Genomic DNA, 18,585 nt, shown 5'->3' with positions numbered 1-18,585 from the left:
AATCCTCAAATATTTGGTCCAAGCTGGATGTCATGGCAACCATGACATCATCCAGAAAACCACAATCAGTTTGACAGCACTTGTACAGGAGGGCAGAAATGGCATAATCGTCCTTACAACACGGCCATTCCTCTGCATGGAAACCAACCACGTCAACTTTGCTTTTGTGCTTCCACTTATCATGCCTCAGTCTGCTCATGTAAGGCAATCTCACAGGCTCATACTTTAAACTGCACTACACAAATGTGGCGCAGAAAGCAATTAAGGATTGTCTGTTTACAAAGTAAACATGTTGGATTTATGTTGGAATGTATTGCAACATATTTAAAGTCCCCCTGTAGTCGATCATTTTATCCCTTAAAACTCATCTTTGATCACCAAAATGACCTATTTAAAGTATTTTACTGTAAAAAAACCCAAAAAAACTTCATACCTTGAAATGGGATGCAACTCCATGAATATGCTAATTAGCCCCGCCTCCACTCAGAGATTCACTCCCAACTGACTGAGGTAAATGCTGCACAATGCTATCGCTCTTTACAACGTCGGACACATAACGGTAATTAATATGATTAGCCATTTGTTTGACTGTGTTTTTAGACAGCTAATAATGTGCTGCTAATGTTTACATTTACATTTATGCATTTGGCAGACGCTTTTATCCAAAGCGACTTACATTGCATTTCAAGGTACACATTTTACATTCTTATCAGTTCTCCGTTCTACAGGAAAGCTACACTCTAAAAAATGCTGGGGTCAAATATGGACAAACCCAAACGTTGGGTTAAAAATGTAATTTAAAAATTTAACCCAACGGCTGGGTTTGTCCATATTTGACCCAAAGTTGGGTTGAAACAACCCAACAGTTTTTATGTTACACAAACTATGTTCCCGTTTGCCATCTCAGTCTGCCTTCTAACAATCATCAGAAACGCTTTGAACAAAACAGAACGTCAGTGGAGAAAGGCATATAGTTCATCATAACATCGTAATACACATCATACACCCGCTATATTGCTAATACCCGATTTTTCATATCAACAGAAAAATATCCTGGCATCTCTGGAGACTCCCCTTAATGACAGATTGACGTGATTGGTTTCAAGGTAGTTTGTGACGTCAGAAACACCGCGTTTTTGAGACTGTCTTTGTTTCACTGCAGTTTTAAAGAGAAAATACTCAGCAATGGTGTCGACTTATGAGTTTCCATAAGTTAAAGCATATTAAAAACACCACATAGACACATAAACAACATTAAAAGCTTGATTTTCACCACAGGGGGACTTTAAAACACAGACGCACTAAGCTAACACGCCTTGTGCGTTGGTGTCGCGCAGGACGTAGCCTTCGGTGTCTCGGTCGCAGTGTGTCGGTGAGCTCTTATGGGGACAGAGGAGGGCGTGGAAATGCCTTCGAAAAGTTTCCGACAGACATGCGTACAGGATTGGATTGGCGCAGCTCCACGAATACGACAGCAGCACCACAAACTCAAAGCCACGAGTGAAATCCAGCCCAGGATCCATTCGGTGCAGAGAGCAAAAGTTGAAGACGTAGAAGGGCAGCCAGCAAACGCCAAACACCAAAACAACCGCCACCACCATCTTAGTAACCTGTTTCTCCAGCCTGTGACTCTCCAGCGAAGAAGACGTTTGCGTTCTGGCGTTTCTCAGAGTCACTAACAGTGCCGTGTAAAACACAATCATCACGGTGAAGGGCAAAGCAAAGCCCAATGTAAACGTGTAGCTAAGAAAGGTCAACCACCAGGTGTAAGATGCGACATGAGGGTCAACGGTGCACAAACCGTAGGTAGCAGAAAAGTTAATAGCCATTGGAAGCACGGGAAATAGAGAGATAAACCACATTGATGCAGCGATGATCTTCGCCCGTCGTGGCGTCCGCCAACGAGCGAATCGCATCGGGTCTACCAGCGCCATGTAACGGTCAACGCTCATTACCGTCAGGCAGAACACGCTTGTGAATTGATTAATGCCGTCTAGAACCATAACCAGCTTGCAAACGGCATCCCCGAAGATCCACTGGTCTTGGAAGTTTTGGATAGCGATAAACGGGAGTCCTACCATGAAAAGTCCATCAGCCAAAGCCAAGTTGAAAATGTAGACGGTGGTCGCCGAGGACATTTTGTCCAGCTTTAGGATGGTGATTATAACCAGCAAGTTCCCGGCCAGTCCCACAATGCAAACGGCCAGGTACATCACGGCCATGGTGACGCTGAACGCGACGAAGTCCTCCTGGATGTAGACGTTGTTTATCGCGGCACCTAGAACCGACACGTTGTCGTAAAACATTCCCAAAGGCACTGCCGTTTCCATTTCTGGTCTTGTAGTCCTTGTAGATCAAACTTATTACAAGAACCAGGATTAGTCCTTGATCTCCACCTTGTCCTTGAAGGCTTACTTTCCCATCTTCAGAACTGATCTTGAAGAAATTTCCGAGGTGAAACACATTTCACTGGTTCAAATTTGTTGAAATATCTCCAAACTCTAGTTGGTGTCAGACCCTCCTGTGGAGATCTTATATATCCCAAAGTGTGTGTGTGTGTCTAAGTCATCCGTCGACTCCGATAAGCTGCGCCGGCTCGTTCCAATCCGCTGTTATGAGGTTTCCAGGGTGCCATCTGTTACAATACTTTTGTTTTCATAACTAAACACTCTTGTCAGAAGGTCCATCCAGCCTCTTTCTTTCACACTCCCTTGTTCACTCCCTCTCGTTTTCCTCCGTCACTCCACCCCTATGTTTCCTCCCTTTCCTCGCAGTTCAGTGGGGGGTCAATCTGAGCCAATCGACCCCCAACTTCTCCTCCGGGCCACCCACTTCACAAATACGTCCCCATCGGATGAGTGATGAATCTGGCCTGTCTGCGTCTCCCCCCTTCACTGTTTATATTTCTGGCTGATTGTCTTTGTTTGTTGGTCAGTGAATCATCTATCACGCGCACAAGGCCTCGGTGGGCTTGCAGATAAAAGGGCAAGAGTAATGAGCGATCACCTTAGTCCTGTTCCTCTTCTGACACGCATTGTTGGAATGCCAGTGAACTTCCCAAGAAATGCGGGAAAACAGTAACTGAGGGAGGTAATGATCAGGCTCATATATACTCACCTCACTGACCACAAGCACGGTTTTAGTAGAGATTATGCAATATGCTAATTGTTTTGGAGGTCATTCTACTCCCAATTCCATGAATCATTCCTACAATTTTGGAAGTTTCCATTGGCATGCTGAGCTTATGTCGAGGTTTAAGGGGCCTCAAGTGACTCTGTGTTGCTGAAGACAGGTATCCAGTCCTCTCCAATAAATCTACATGGCAAAGCGTTTGGTTTCACTGTTCTGGGCTCGAGTTTTCTTGTATCTCTTAACTAGGAACATACCGGTTTTACAAATACCATGCCGTAGTTTCTAAGAGTTGTAAAGAAGAACCAGGACGTGAATGGAAATATTCTGAAACCTTTCATTCAGAAGCAGTTAATGCACGTTCCTGGTCTCATCTGTGTCTCTCATCTTTATTCCTTTGTCTTGTATGCTTTTGTTGTATGTGTGTTCTTTAATTAGTAAAAGAGTGTATGCTGAGGTACAACAAAATGAAACAATGTTTGGGTCAAATATGTACAAACGCAACGGTTGGGTTTGAAATTTAATTAAAAAATTCAAACCAACGGTTGGGTTTGTACATATTTGACCCAAACATGGGTTGAAACAAACCAGCATTTTGTAAAATGTAGTAAAAATGAATGAATGAAATGGATTTGTTAAAAAATTAGGTATTTAAATACAACATGATAGTCTTATTTAATAGCACTGCATTTGCTTTTTAATATCACTTGATAGATTGTTTTAACAGTTATCAAATTAAAGCATAGTTTAGGAAATGGTTAATTGTAAGTGTTGCACTCACTCCGAGCTTAATGAGTCTCTTATGCATGTAGATATACTGTATTATAACATAAAAATGGCAGCGATTGTACAATGATTATATACTCAATATGAGCTTAGCATGAAAGGGTAAGTTCACCCAAAAATTAAAATTATTGTATAATTGATTCACCCTCAAGCCAGGTGTATATGACTTTCTTCCTTCAGCCGAACACAGTCAGAGTTATATTAAAAAATGTCCAAACTTTATAATGAGAGTGAATGGTACCTTGGATTTTGAAGCCCGAAAAAGCGCATCCATCCATTATAACAGTAATCCATATAACTCCAGGGTTTAATAAAGGCCTTCTGAAGTGAAGCCTTGTGTTTTTGTAAGAAAAATATCCATATTCATAACTTTATAAACTGTAATCACTGACTGTAACGGCCGAAAGCTAGTCTAGTTCCGGCGGAAGAGTGACCTCTGACCCGACACATGACCTCTGACCCGACGCATGACCTCTGACCCGGCACATGATGCAGGATGAAGGCGTAGCGTAAGCTCAGGTGAGAGTCGACGCCAGCTCAAGCTCCTCCCACATTTCTCCTTAAAAACTCTCCTTTTAGACTTATAATTCCTAACTGGTGTTTTGCTTTGCTCTATTCTCTGCACTTCTGCATTCATCAATACATCATGTGTCGGGTCAGAGGTCACTTTTCCAAGCCAGTGATTGTAAAGTTATGAATATGGATATTTCTCTTACAAAAACGCATGGCTTCGCTTCAGAAGGCCTTTATTAACCACTGGAGTCGTGTCCATTATAGTATTTTATATTACAGTAATATAACTCTGATTGTGTTTGGCTGAAAGAAGAAGGTCTTATACACATGCTTGAGGGAGAGTAAATTATGGGATAATTTTAATTTTTGGGTGAACTAACCCTTTAAGTGAATGATAATTCATACCTACAAATAAAAGCAGTATTTTAAAGACGAAATGTGTTCTTTTATTATCTCCATTATTTCAGTTTCTCAGTGATCTTTGATCTCATTTCTTATGGTTTATCATGGCTCTGAATTACAAACACTCAAATGCACTTTGCTGTAGTGAATCTCCTGTAGAGTGATGCTTTGCCATCTTGCATTTTACCTTGAGTTTGACAAATTTGTGTATGAGCTGCTGAAAAGCCACAACAAGGATAAAAGGAGACATAACCAGTGCTTTTCTAAGAAAGCCAATCGTTATCAAGAAAGAAAATTGGATCAAATAAACGAGAACAGAGATGGAAGATAAAAGGAGAGTAATACGAGCAAATATAAAGGAACTAATAATTAAAGCACACACATGACAAAAAATAAAAGATAAAGGACTAGTGAGAAGAATATATATATATATACATATATAAAACACATTTTATAATTTATCATTGAAAAGGGATTGGAAAATGTTTTGAAAGGGGTTCAGACTCGAACTCGCAACATGAAAATATCAGAGCACATGATACTCAATTTTTAATAGTTAATTTGATTCATTTTCTGTATACAGACTTCATACAGCAAGTGACGTCACCATATCAAGAAGTAAATTACAAGTTCTTTATGATTTTTTAACCTTAATTAATGTTTACATTTCTTTTAATTTAAGTAATGCTCTTTCTTTTTTTCCCATTCTCGTTTATTTACTGTCTGTTTTTGTTTTGTGCTGTGGTGTTTGTGAAGTGTTTTCTTTTACTTTTCTTTATATTTTTGTTATTCTTAATACTTATTGTTATGTTCTAATTTTGTTGTTTCACACTGTAAACTGAATGTTCAAATAAAGCATATATATATATAAAAAGTTCTTTATGAGATTATGTTTTCAGTGCTTTTTTTATTCATTTTTTACCAAAAGGCTAACACACCATTTTCTCCCAAATATAATTTTCCAAATTCTTCCAGAACAATCTTGCATGGAGGCAAAGGTACAGCAACTGAAGAATTTTATCCACGAGTTTACACCTGTACAAATGATTAACCCATGCAAACTTAGGTTAGAGATAGAGATAAAGATAGAAACAATAGAGATAGAGTACAATACAATACAATTCAAATGCTAGGGGGAGGTATAAACAGTATTATAGGAATACTTTAAAGATTGTACATGCTTGTAAAATTCTAATAGCTTTTTGTTTCTTCGAGGGCAATATTGACTCAATATAATGCTTCACTTCATTTTTAAAAGCAAAAAACTTGCATTTCCATATTTCCACAAATTTTCATCAACATTTCCAACAATTAGTCAAGTACATTTTGCAAAAAAAAAAAAAAAAAAAGACATAAGGGCAGTGTCAAAATAAATGAACATCTGTCTCATAACTATCATAACCTGTTGGACTCAGGTTGGAACGCAGCTGACGTGGCCACTTAAAAACTCCGTAGCGTGTGAATTACCCAATAGGAGCTCGAGGGGGGCGGGGCTTACGCCGTAACACAGACACGTGTACAGGGAAGCAGGAAGTGAAGAGGCTCAGTTGGTGCCTGTAAACAGTAAGTACTATTCAATAACAAATACTCTATGCTGAGGTAAAAATGTCAAAGAATGAATGAAAACGAACCAAAAATCGGCTATAGCTGCATTTACTTTCTGTCTTTGAATTGTTTAAATGTTTGAATGTTTAAATGCAGCAGAAGTTCACGATAGTCTGTAGCAGATAAACTTTATTCGGCACTGCATTCACTTTATCATATCACTAGATTGTTTAATAGTTGTTTTAACAGTTATCAAATAAAATATCAGTTTGTTCCGATGCTTTGGTGTTGATTTGAGCGTAATGACAGGTGCTGTACTCACTCAGAAATGTACACATCTGACACTAGTCTAGATATATTGTATTGCTTACACTTTATTTTAAGATGTCCGTGTTACAGTGTAATTATACATTTAAGTGCAAAGTAATATTTGTAATGTACTTAGTATAGGGTTAGGTTTGGTTTAGGGTTAGTTGCATGTAATTATGCATAAATTATAGTTAGTACTACATGTAACATGCATAATAAGGACACTAAAATAAAGTGTTACCATATTTATTGTAATTATATGTCACTAAGTGAATGTTAATTCTACATGCATATAGTTAAAGTTAGGGCTTGTTTTAATCTCCAGTGCTTACAGGAATCCTGGATAAACAGGATTTGGTTCACACCCAACTCTGTGACGAATAAACTGCATCTGCGTCTCCTGTCTGTTTTTCGTTTGCACAGGCGTCATGCTTCCAGGCTTCAGTCCTGTGGTTCAGGCCCTGCTGGGGACCCTGTTCACCTGGGGCCTCACGGCAGCTGGAGCCGCTCTGGTCTTCGTGTTCTCCGGCAGACAGGTGAGCTGGGTCTCTAAAGAAACAAGCTTTCATTTCAAAAATGACATTTCTGTCATTATGTTCTTATGTCGTTCTCAGTCTGATTCTGACCCAGACAGCAACATAGTGTCAGCCCAGATCTGATACGCGTTGAATCCGCATGTACCAGATGTGGCCCGGATCTGGGCCGACACTATGTTTCTGTCTGGGGAATGGCTTTCTTTCTTTCGTGGAACACAGAAGAAGATATTTCAAATAATGTACTAATCACTTTTTATCCACCTTAGTGAAAAAATAACATGTATTTAAAATATATATGTTTTTTCATACTACGTATAGTATAAACCCATTATCATTTTTACTGGCATATCATTTGAGACTTACTGATATAATGAAACTTTATTTGGAGTACTCTTTGTTGCACAATGCACATTTCTTAATATTAATCCTAAAATGTGTTTTAATTAATAATAATAATCACTATTAGTATCTCTGTATAATATCAGTCTTTACATGCAAGATATTTAAAGTGTACCCTAAAAAAAGGTATACTTTCTTGCAATAGCTCCACTTTAGCACAGTCAAATAAATCTTTGAAAACTAAAGTGCATTAAGTACAAAATTATTTGTTCCAATTTAGCAGATTTTAAGTATATATCAATTTAGTAGATAAAAAGTGCAGTTGCAGGGTATTTTTATTAAGTGCATAAATCTGTACATTTATTTGTAGAATGCTTTTAGCATGAAATAAATTTATTTCAAACACATTTTGGTGTATTTATTTTTCACTAGAGCATATAATTAAATTTTGCTACTGTTTCTTTACTGTATATATATATATATATATATATATATATATATATTTTTTTTATTATTTAAAAAATAATTGTATTATTTAAATTAATATTATTTAATTTTTTTTTTATTTCTTCTTTTTTTTTTTTTACAATGTATCTTTTTTCTTTCCTCCTCTCAGAAGCGGATCTTGGACGGCAGTCTGGGATTTGCGGCAGGGGTAAGAGACCCGCAAACCTTATTTTTTTAACTCTCATTCTTTGCTTTATGTCTCCATCATTTCTTCACCTTTTTGCCATAAATTCTTTTGGTGTCACCATCACACATCTCTTTTTTCTTTTCACAATAAAACAGATAATTGATATTCGTTGGTAAGGGCAGACAGGGGCATGTTTTCTTCAACAACAACAAAAAAAGAGAAGAATAGATGTTATTTATCTGTGACCCAGAGTTAATTACACTGTCTCGTTTTGATTATCCTGAATATCTAATGCAACATCAGGTTTGCAGAACTCTTATTTCACAATTCATCTTTTTGTGCTCGCCTGAAAGGCCGTGGAAATTTATCTTGCATTGAAAATGAAAAATATAATTTCCTTGACATTAAATATGCATGGTTTGTAGATTGCAATTTAAAATCCAGTAAACTAATAAAGTGAATAAATGTTTATTTTTTGCATGGATATTTAAGACATTTGAGTCATATAATGAGAACTATAATGATGCTCAATCTTTAGTTTAAATGCAGTCTTGCGCAGTATTTTCCACTTAAAGATTGAGACCTGTAAATATGATTGTACTTGATGACTGTTTGTCTTTTAAATCGCATATTGATCTACAATACTGGAAAATAAATTATTGTAGGAAATTATTACTTGGATAATTAAATTGATCAAAAGTGACAGTAAAGACCTTTATAATATAGAAAGATTTCTATTTTGTTTATCTGTTGTTCATAGAACTTTCTGTTCATCAAATAATCCTGAAAAAAAAAAAATGTTTCACGGTTTCCACAAAAATATTAAGCAGCAAAATACTGTCAAATAAATGGAGCCTTGGATGAGCGTAAGAGATTTTATTTCATAAATCCATCCATCCATCCATCCATCCATCCATCCATCCATCCATCCATCTTTCTACCTATCCATCATTCTATCTATCTATTGTTCTATCTATCGCATCCATCCATCCATCCATCCATCCATCCATCCATCCATCATTCTATCTATCTATTGTTCTAGCTATCGCATCCACCCACTCATCCACCCATCCATCCATCATTCTATCTATTGTTCTATCTATCGCATCCATCCATCCATCCATCCATCCATCCATCCATCCATCCATCCATCCATCCATCCATCCATCTTTCTACCTATCCATCATTCCATCTATCTATTGTTCTATCTATCGCATCCATCCATCCATCCATCCATCCATCCATCCATCCATCCATCCATCCATCCATCCATCCATCCATCCATCCATCCATCCATCCATCCATCCTTCTATCTATCGCATCCACCCATCCATCATTCTATCTATCGCATCCATCCATCCATCCATCCATCCATCCATCCATCCATCCATCCATCCATCCATCCATCCATCCATCCATCCATCCATCCATCCATCCATCCATCCACCCACCCATCCGTACATCCGAAACTCTTTAGTTTGGTTTACAGAATCGACTGGAAGATTAGCTGAGGGCTAATGCTAGTGAGCACGACAGACACCATTATCATCTTCATTATCATCATCATCATCCTCTTCTGGAGTCTGCTGATGTCCCTATCGTCCTTTAGTTTTGTGGTCTTGCTTTGCCTTAAGCAACTGTGTTCCTGTTAGATACACCACAGCATCTGGCATCATGACAATGCCATTATCAAATCCTCCTGAGGTCATTCTCTCTCTTCCTACAGTGGAGATCTGGGAGGGTGAGGGCATCTGGACAGGCTGTTAGGGACTTTAAGACACACTCAGGGGCTGTTAGTCTGATTTGTGTGGTCAATTATAACCATAGGGGGTGGGAGATGTTTTCAACAATAGTCGTCACCAGAAATTAATGTGTTTAGAGGAAGCATTTGTTCGGTCTAGTCTTTGTTTTCCACTGAAGATTAATGGCTGTAATTTCTGGAAGTAGCAGTCGGTGTGTGTGTGTGTGTGTCAGTGCTTTCGCCTTTTTGTTAGACAGAAAGTGAAGAGTGACGTAAAAGTAATTAGGGATCGTGATGAAAAACAGTCCAGACTTGAACCTGAACCTAATGCTATGCCACAACATTGACAAAAGAGTCGACTTTTTCATCATGAGGTCCACTTATAGTGTAATTGAGGTTTCTTGCACCAAAAACTATTTAGTTTCATTCCGCCATTTCCCCGGCCCTGTTTTATGTCCACTTTCCCCCCTGTGATGTTTAGAAATAATGTGTCTTTTCGCATCCTCATTATTACCTCATCATGACAAAAGTGATATCTTAATATCTTCTATGATTGTGTTAATAATGATAATTAGACACTATTTTCCTGACTGTGTTATTGTGCTGGTTTAGGTCAAGTTACTTTTATTTCTATAACGCCTTATACAATACTTTGTTTCAAAGCAGCTTCGCAGTAATAAACTGCAATATATGACCAATGTTGCAAACTAACTTCATCGAGATTTATTTTTTGACATTACTGAGATAGGACAGTGTGTATATATATATATATATATATATATATATATATATATAGATAGATAGATAGATAGATAGATAGATAGATTCCATATTTCCATATATACATTTCCATATATATATATATGTATGTGTATGTATGGGAAAAAAATATGAAATGTTCATATATGAATGATATACATTACATTCATACGCACAAGAAGTATGCTACTCGTATGTTTATTATATCATATGGATTCAAAAAAATATTTTTTTTGAAAGAAATTTATATTTTTATGCATTAAATTGATCAAAAGTGACTGTAAAGACATTTATAATGTTACAAAAGATTTCTATTTCAAATAAATGCTGTTCTTTTAAACTTTCTATTCAAAGAATCCACAAAAATATGAAGCAGCACAACTGTTTTCAACATTGATAATAATCAGAAATGTTTCATAAGCAGCAAATCAGCATTTTAGAATGATTTCTGAATGTATAAGTACCATACTTTTTGTGCAAATGGGTGTTTTGTAAAGAACATTTCTGAAATCTGCGTACGTTCATAAGGCCTCTGGTCTATTAGAAAGTGTGAAAGATTTTTTTTTAAATGACAATTTACATTTAAAGGTTAAATTAAAAGTAAAAAGCTGGAGATGCTTGAAAGCAATGCACTGATAATTATTGAGTGCAGTGAAGGTGTGTGTGTGTGTGTGTGTTTTATATAGCAGACTTCCTGTTTTTTTTCCCCCCAGACAGATTCAATGTTGTGTAGGTCTGTATTAGATGTTCACTTTGAAAAACACAAATTTTAGTCGTAACTTAAAAATGCGCCTCCCACGTCTAATCATCATCAGCGTATCGAGCACTTCTGAGGGAAGGTGGACAGATTTAATTATACAGGATGTAGAATTTAAATGCGGTCTAATGCTCTCCATCCCCGTCACTGAGCCCGATTACAAATCAATACTGGGCCGATGAGTTCAGAGAAGAGTCCGGGATGGGATGGCTTGAAACGTTGGATAAATACTGTGTGTGTGTGTGTGTGTGTGTGTGTGTGTGTTAGAGCTCAGACTGAGAGGAGAAGAAAGAATTCAATTACGGTTAAATTGGTAATAAAAACGTTAATGGCCAATTTGGATCTTAAATCTGATTTCAGTGCTCATTTCAATTCATACATTTTAATTATTCATTCAGTTTAACTGCTGTAATTACTAAATGTCTATAACAGGCACGTAGTGCTGAAACAAATCAATGATTTTATCATGACCCCCTAAAAGTGATCGGGCAGACCAAAACCGTAAGTCGTATAGAGTTGAAACTTTGAGCAATGATAGTACACATCCTCGCCCCAATTGGCCTGATGGTGGCGCTACAGTGATCAAAAAGTATGTAATGAGTCATAACTCCTAAACCGATCGTCACAGGCTCAATGTCTTATATTGATGGAATCCTTGGTTCAAGGCAAACAAAATGCATGTCACAGATTTGATCGTCACACTTGTGGCGTAATTTTCAGGTATTTTGGATTTTGCGAAAAAAAACTACTATTGCGAACTGGTCCGAGGGTTTTCGCCCGATTGGAACCAAAGCAGTTTCTAAATATTCTGGAGTCTGATTGTTAATAATTATTTAAAAAGGTTGAAATTTTGATTTACGTCTGCGATGGGACACCAAAATGTTCAAAGTGGGTGTGGCCACATTTCCTAAAACGGCTATCCCTCTTGAACGGAATGAGATAAACTCGGCTTGGTCTGTGTTTGCGTGTTGCGACTGGCAAAAACAAAACACGAAAACGGCTATAGCTATGAAACAGTTAGTCCGATTGACTTGAAAATTGGCATGCAGTGTCTTTGTCCAAAGTGCATTGATTGTCTACAAGGACATTTGTGTGTCTCGAAAAACATGGCTGCCGTCGGCCAATGAAATTCAAACGGCTGTCATAGATCGGAACGGAACGAAACAAACTGACTCACGGCTCTAGAGGGGTACGCCTTCGGTATAAAGGATTGTATATCACGCGATTTTTTGCACATGCCCAAGACATTAGCCGCGTTTCCACTGTCGGTCCAGGGCCGGGCCGTGCTAGTGCGTGCCAGTCGCGTTTCCACTGTCACTTCCGGGGCTTGATCGGGGCTTACTCGGGGCCAACGGCCAGGATTTCTGGCCCGTCGAATACCTTGGGCCAAAGCGGGCCAGCTCGGGCTAGAGGAGTGGTTACCAACAGAGGCGGAGTTTACCTGAGTCGGGAGACGCCAGCGCCGGATGATTCTGTCACCATTAAAGACTTTTAAAATAATTTAACTCGCGTTCATGTTTGAATGCCTTCTGTTTGTGATGCAAAAGACTATGCGCGCTAACCGTTACCATAGTAAACATAGTAAACGCTTGAAGATACGCATAGTAAAAAAAACATAGTGAACGCTTGAAGAAATCAGACCAATCATAAAGGCTATCACAGTCATGTTTTTATTTTATCTGTCAGTAGCCTACGTCTCGTCTCTTTATACCGGACTATCATAAAATAAAGCAACTTTTTTTTCGGGAGCTTCCTCTGTTTCTCTGACTGAAAATATCTGTATGGGAGTCGAGAGAGTGCTAAAGCTCCAGGTCGTATGGCATATATTTGTAGAAATGATCATTCTTTCTAAATGTGATGTAAATATGTCCCGTAACTACCAGATAAAGAAACAGACGCGACTGAAGAAGTGTGTCCTCTTTCTTTTGTGAAATAGACCTAACGGTAATTTATTCCTGAGTGACTAATGTGCAATTTTGACATAAATTAATTCATTATGATCAATGTATCACTTTTTATTGTAAACCTGTGGTAAAACATCGATGCTTGGGTTTTAAATATTCAAGTAAACAAAACAAAAAAATGCCAGCAAACGGCCACTTTTATCATGTTTGTTTTCAACGCTGTTTCCAGTGATTTCTGATTAGTTTTCTGATAAAACTTCCATTTGTTGGTGAAATGATGGGTTAGTGTGACGTTGTTCCAGAGAGGCGTGTTGTGGGCGTGTTTTAGTGAAGCGCCGTGGAGCTTCTGGCCCGACAGTGGAAACGCAGGCCTGGTGCTATTAGCCCGAGGCTATTAGCCCGGCACGGCCCGTTTAAAGCCCTGGCTCGCACTGGCCCGACAGTGGAAACGCGGCTATTCATACCATTTGATAGAACTCCTCATTTTGAGCAACTTTGCCTCTTGGACCGCCACTGTCAATCAAATCATTCGTTAAATATTAGAGATTATTTTAAAATCTTTGTTTAAAAAAAATGCTTTTGGCTCAACCTTGATAACTGACAAGAAAAGCTTTAAAACATACATTTCCTTTGTAAATTGCCTGTTTTGGCTGTAAATGGCTCAATTTCCATCTATGATTTAGGTGGTTACAGGTTTGCTAAATTAAACAATAGCTTTTTACGCAGTGGCTTAAAGGCCTTAAAGCGCTTGTACCCCGTTAATTGTTGCTTGCAGCTATATATATATATATATATTTTTTTTTTTTTCAGCTTAACCTGCATACCTTCCAATTAAGTTTTCTCTGGTGATTTTTAAATGGTTGATGTCACACAAATTGTAAAGGATTATTGGATTACATGCTTATATAGTGCGTACAGTGCAAAACTGGCAGATGTAATTTGAATTATAATTGTCTTTTGAAGAAAAAACAGGTCGCTCTAGTTGATTGTCTCTGCTGTAAATGTAACTTTGTGTTATGTTCTGTATTGGCTTTGTATTGTACTCTGCAAAATGACTGTGAAGCTGAATCTAATCTAATGTAATAGTTTGCATTTTAATTTAGATTAAAGTTAGATATTAAAAAATATGTAAATATATATTAGATGGTGTCACTGGGTTCTTATGGTAATGTGTAATGTTGCTCAAAGTTACAATGTCCCTCAATATGGATATGTGGACGCTAGTGCAGTGCTGAAATATTTCTGCTGGCAACACCGAGGTCCAAGATTCAAAAATATCTGAAAATAACAGAGACACACACACACACACACACTGGGCAAGCGGCTCAACTGTGTGTGTGTGTGCATGATGTTAGTGTGTGTGCATGTGTGGCTGCAGCAAACAGCGCATTTTATTGACGGTGCATTAAGATGAGGAAAGAAAGAATCTCCACCTGAGGGCAGGCTAATTAATGAGTTTTCCTTCATTTTACAACATAGAAATGGGTTTTTCAAGAGGATTAAATTCTCCTTCAGCTGCAGAAAGATAATTAGGCTTTAGCTGTAGCTTCGTAATTGGACTGCACAACAATCAACTAAAAGTGCTTTTAGTAGTGGCTGTGAGTTTAATACAAATAGACAAATACACAGATGTGAACAAAGAAAATGAGTCTTAAACAACTTTGTTTTACAGATAAGGATAAGTTGTGGTTCACTGCATTTGTGGACCTTTTTTTACCTTTATTTATTTATTTATTTGAATAATGATTCAGTGTTATTTAATGCCATTATAGTTTTTATTAATGTTTATTAATATTTCTAATTGGCATTTATTTTATATTTTCAGTTTCCATTTTATTTTAATTTCATAGTTTATGTTAAAAACAAACAAACCAAAAAAACAGTTTTTTATTTCAGTTTTAGTTTTTATTTATTTCCAAGTAATAATTTTAGTGCTTCATCTTAAAGTAAATGAAAATTAAAAAAAGTTGCTTTGGCAACTAAATATACAGTTTCTTAATCCACTCTTTCATAATGTTAGGATCACAAGGAAGGGAATGCAAAGAATGTTTTTTCCACAACTTGGCATTTCAAAACATCTTGTATTCTTCAGAGTCTCTATTGTTTTTTTTCTGAAGTAATCCTATTTCTCGTGTTTACTTCTAGACATTATTTGCAAATCGGTGGGTGGGGCCACAGAGGCTATGATGTAGAAGTAGGCGGTCCTTGGTCACACTATGACATCATACTGAGGAAAAATCCGAAACGAGCTGTTTTTGCAGCTTGGTTTCAATAAAAGCTATTTTTGGACTAACGAAACTTGCAGGATATTTTTAAAGTACGATGACCTCTAATAAGTCAAAAGATCACGAGCCCTTTAACTGAAAGCACAAGGTTCACCTTTATCTCTGAAGGACAGCCGTGCATCATTGCTCGGTTCCTGAGATTGCCTGTTTGTCTTGTAGTTGTGTTTCATCAGTCAATCAATAGGCCTCTGAGCCCCTGTGCAATCACAGCGCCTGTAATGAGCCATTAACTGAGCAGGTATGTTCGTCTTTGTGCGGGAACATGTCTAGACACTCAACATTATTATGCCCTCTTGTTCTTATTCAAAGCATTTCCTCTTTGGGAAAGAGGTGCACAAGAAAATGAAATGATTACCCCCTTCCAAAAAGAAAATAAATAGCACACCTTTTAGAGGTGTCAGAACCTCAGAGTTTAATTGACCTGAAATGCGCAGCTCAGTTGGGTTCATTATAGAAGAAGTCCTCGATTAACCTGCATGTTTCACCCCTGATGTTAATAACAGCTTTAACCTCAAAGGGAACAAAACGGATGTCAAATGGAGCAGGAAATTGAGGTTTTCCACAAGACATAATAATAATAATAATAATAACAACAATAATCGTAAAGTGCTGCTTTGGGTGCTAAGGAAATAGGTGTAATTTCCAGAGACGGATAGCTTTCCATTAGCTTGTTTGAATGCTTTACCTGTTTTGATCTTTTCTTTTTTCTTTTTCTTGTCCTAACAAAATAGACTATAGCCCTATTCGGACGGGACTAGTTTAACATGGAGAGGTGGGGTAAAGTAATAATTACCAGAGCTTCTCTGTGATTTTTAGTCCCGTCCGAATGTGCATCTCAGTGATCATTACGGACAATGTCAGGAAAGATTACAGCGACTTTTACCTTCAGTAAAAAGGTCTGGAAAAATGACCTCAGGTAATACTAATCCCGTGCGAATAGACCCGCTGTAAATATGTACATAAATATTTCGTCATTTCGTGTTTATAAGTAGTTTTCCGCGGTTTTTCAAGTATGGAGACGCTGGAAAGGGCATTCAGTTGCGTTCTAGTCGCTGGGACGAGTCTGTGGTAAAACTTAAGTGTTTTACACACACCATTCAGATCAGAAAGAAGATCGAAAGCACTTGTTAGAGGCACGAAACATCTTTTAGCGTTAGGTAAGTGCCTATCACCAACACAATCCAATCTGAAGTTAATTAATACATTGTTCGACCAGACATAACTGTTTTATATCTCCGCTTCGCGTCGGAGTCCTGATCAGCCTGAAGGGGTTGTATTCACTATAACAACCACCTCGCTCTACATTATCCCGCTTATTACATGGCTATACCACCAAATAAATCAATAATTTGACACAAAATATTTATTTAAAAAGGAGTTTATTGATTTAAAAACGATTGTATTGCTTCCGCTAAAGAAAATAGTTCTGCTTCCGTCTCTACGGTTAGAATCCTGCGTCCATAGCAACGCTCTGTTTTTCATGGCAACGGTGTGTTATACTTCGCAGCGGTCTATTATCAAGAAATAACACACCGCATTCTACATTAGAATTCAACCAAGGCATGTAATAAATATATATATAGACCTTATGTGCCAAAGAAACATGCGCGCCGCCATCTTTAGAATATTGTCTTTGAACTTCCGTTTTAGCGGTAGCTCTGTATATTTCTATGGCATCGCTGTGGAAAAGTAATTAGCTGGTGAAATGGATTTACTTATTGTAGAGTTACCGAAAGTTATCACGAGCATTGTAATGTCTTAACATATGTGAGACCGGGAAGATTTTAAAATGGGCAGTTCATTCATAAATTCTTAAGATCGCTGTGGAAATACAAACCGGAAGACAAAAGACAACAAGCAGCGCTGAAAAGGGGCGGGGCTACATAAGGTCTATAGGTTATATGTGTTTGCGCACGTGATATCAGGATGCAGCGTAATACACACATGACGACAGGAGTGACTGCGATGTGTAAATCGAGTTACTCTCCCACTTCTGCTAGTTTTACTGAGATATCTTATCCCGTGCGAATTGGCCATTAATATTACAGACGTCCTGTGGTAAAATTACATTACTCCATCGACCCTTGTAAAGTTAATCTCGTCAGAATAGGGCTTATTATTAATATTAGTCTTAATAGTTTAGTTATTTGAATAATGACACTGCTCATAGCTGAATTAAATTAGTTTCATAACTGAAGAATTTTATAACAATAAAACATTTCCTGTTTATTACTGAGAAGCTTATTTTGTATAATCTGTAGTGCTATAGAAATATACGTTACTTGACTTGAGTTGACTGTTATTTTATAGTCATATTTATATATAATCGCACACATTTTGCCCAAATTGTACAAACAAGTACAGCAAACCTGCACAAATACAATATGCAGTAAGACATTGATGGTTTGGTACATTACGTGAGTGTGTAATATTAAACATTTGAACACTAATCAGATTATTTTAAAGTCATATTAATCCTGTTGTGCTGAAGGGTTTCTGCAGTTATTAATGTTTTGTTTTTCAGATCTGTGATGATAGCTTAATGATGAACCATTAATGATAATCCAAATTTCTATTGTTTTATTGTTTGTTTTAAAAAAATGTTAATTGTAGTACAGAGCTTCCCAGATGCGTTTGTTATGAACAAGAAGTTGTTGTCACTCACTTTTCGTAATTACTTTTTTAACTCTTCAGGAATCTTTTTAAATGCAAATGTATTTGTAATGCCACACTTCTCAAATCCTCTCGTCTTTCTCACAGTCTGTTTTTGCAGGCCTGAAAACGTTTATAATGTTTGAAAAGCAAAGAAGTGCAACTAACCACCACATACCTTATTTTTTTTAATCTGGCGGAAAGCTTTCTTAATTATTCATCATGTTTTAAAGTGGACCTAATATGCTTTTTTTCAAGGTTTATATTTCTTTAGTGTGTAATGTTGCTGTTTGA

General features: G+C 37.3%; 2 protein-coding genes across 3 annotated transcripts in view; one reads left to right on the top strand and one right to left on the bottom strand.

The window, feature by feature from the left end:
* Positions 1–826: 826 nt before the first annotated feature.
* Positions 827–2,705, bottom strand: LOC311096476 (somatostatin receptor type 2). Its single transcript, XM_084135651.1, has one exon. The coding sequence runs from the start codon at positions 2,328–2,330 to the stop codon at positions 1,302–1,304; it is 1,029 nt and encodes a 342-aa protein (XP_083991777.1). The 5' UTR covers positions 2,331–2,705; the 3' UTR covers positions 827–1,301.
* Positions 2,706–6,295: 3,590 nt separating this feature from the next.
* Positions 6,296–18,585, top strand: part of slc39a11 (solute carrier family 39, member 11) — a 150,812-nt gene continuing 138,522 nt past the window's right edge. For both annotated transcript variants that reach the window (XM_084136058.1, XM_084136057.1), the window contains exons 1-3: positions 6,296–6,393; positions 7,108–7,220; positions 8,176–8,214. In XM_084136058.1, the coding sequence (XP_083992184.1) occupies positions 7,113–7,220; positions 8,176–8,214 (147 nt within the window). In that variant the 5' untranslated portion in view covers positions 6,296–6,393; positions 7,108–7,112. The remainder of the gene's footprint in view (positions 6,394–7,107; positions 7,221–8,175; positions 8,215–18,585) is intronic.

The sequence above is a fragment of the Abramis brama genome, assembly GCF_963993115.1.
Source record: "Abramis brama genome assembly, chromosome: 14".
In the NCBI taxonomy this organism is placed as follows: domain Eukaryota; kingdom Metazoa; phylum Chordata; class Actinopteri; order Cypriniformes; family Leuciscidae; genus Abramis; species Abramis brama.
The sequence above is the reverse complement of the archived record's forward strand: the minus strand, read 5'-3'. Positions and strand labels throughout refer to the sequence as shown.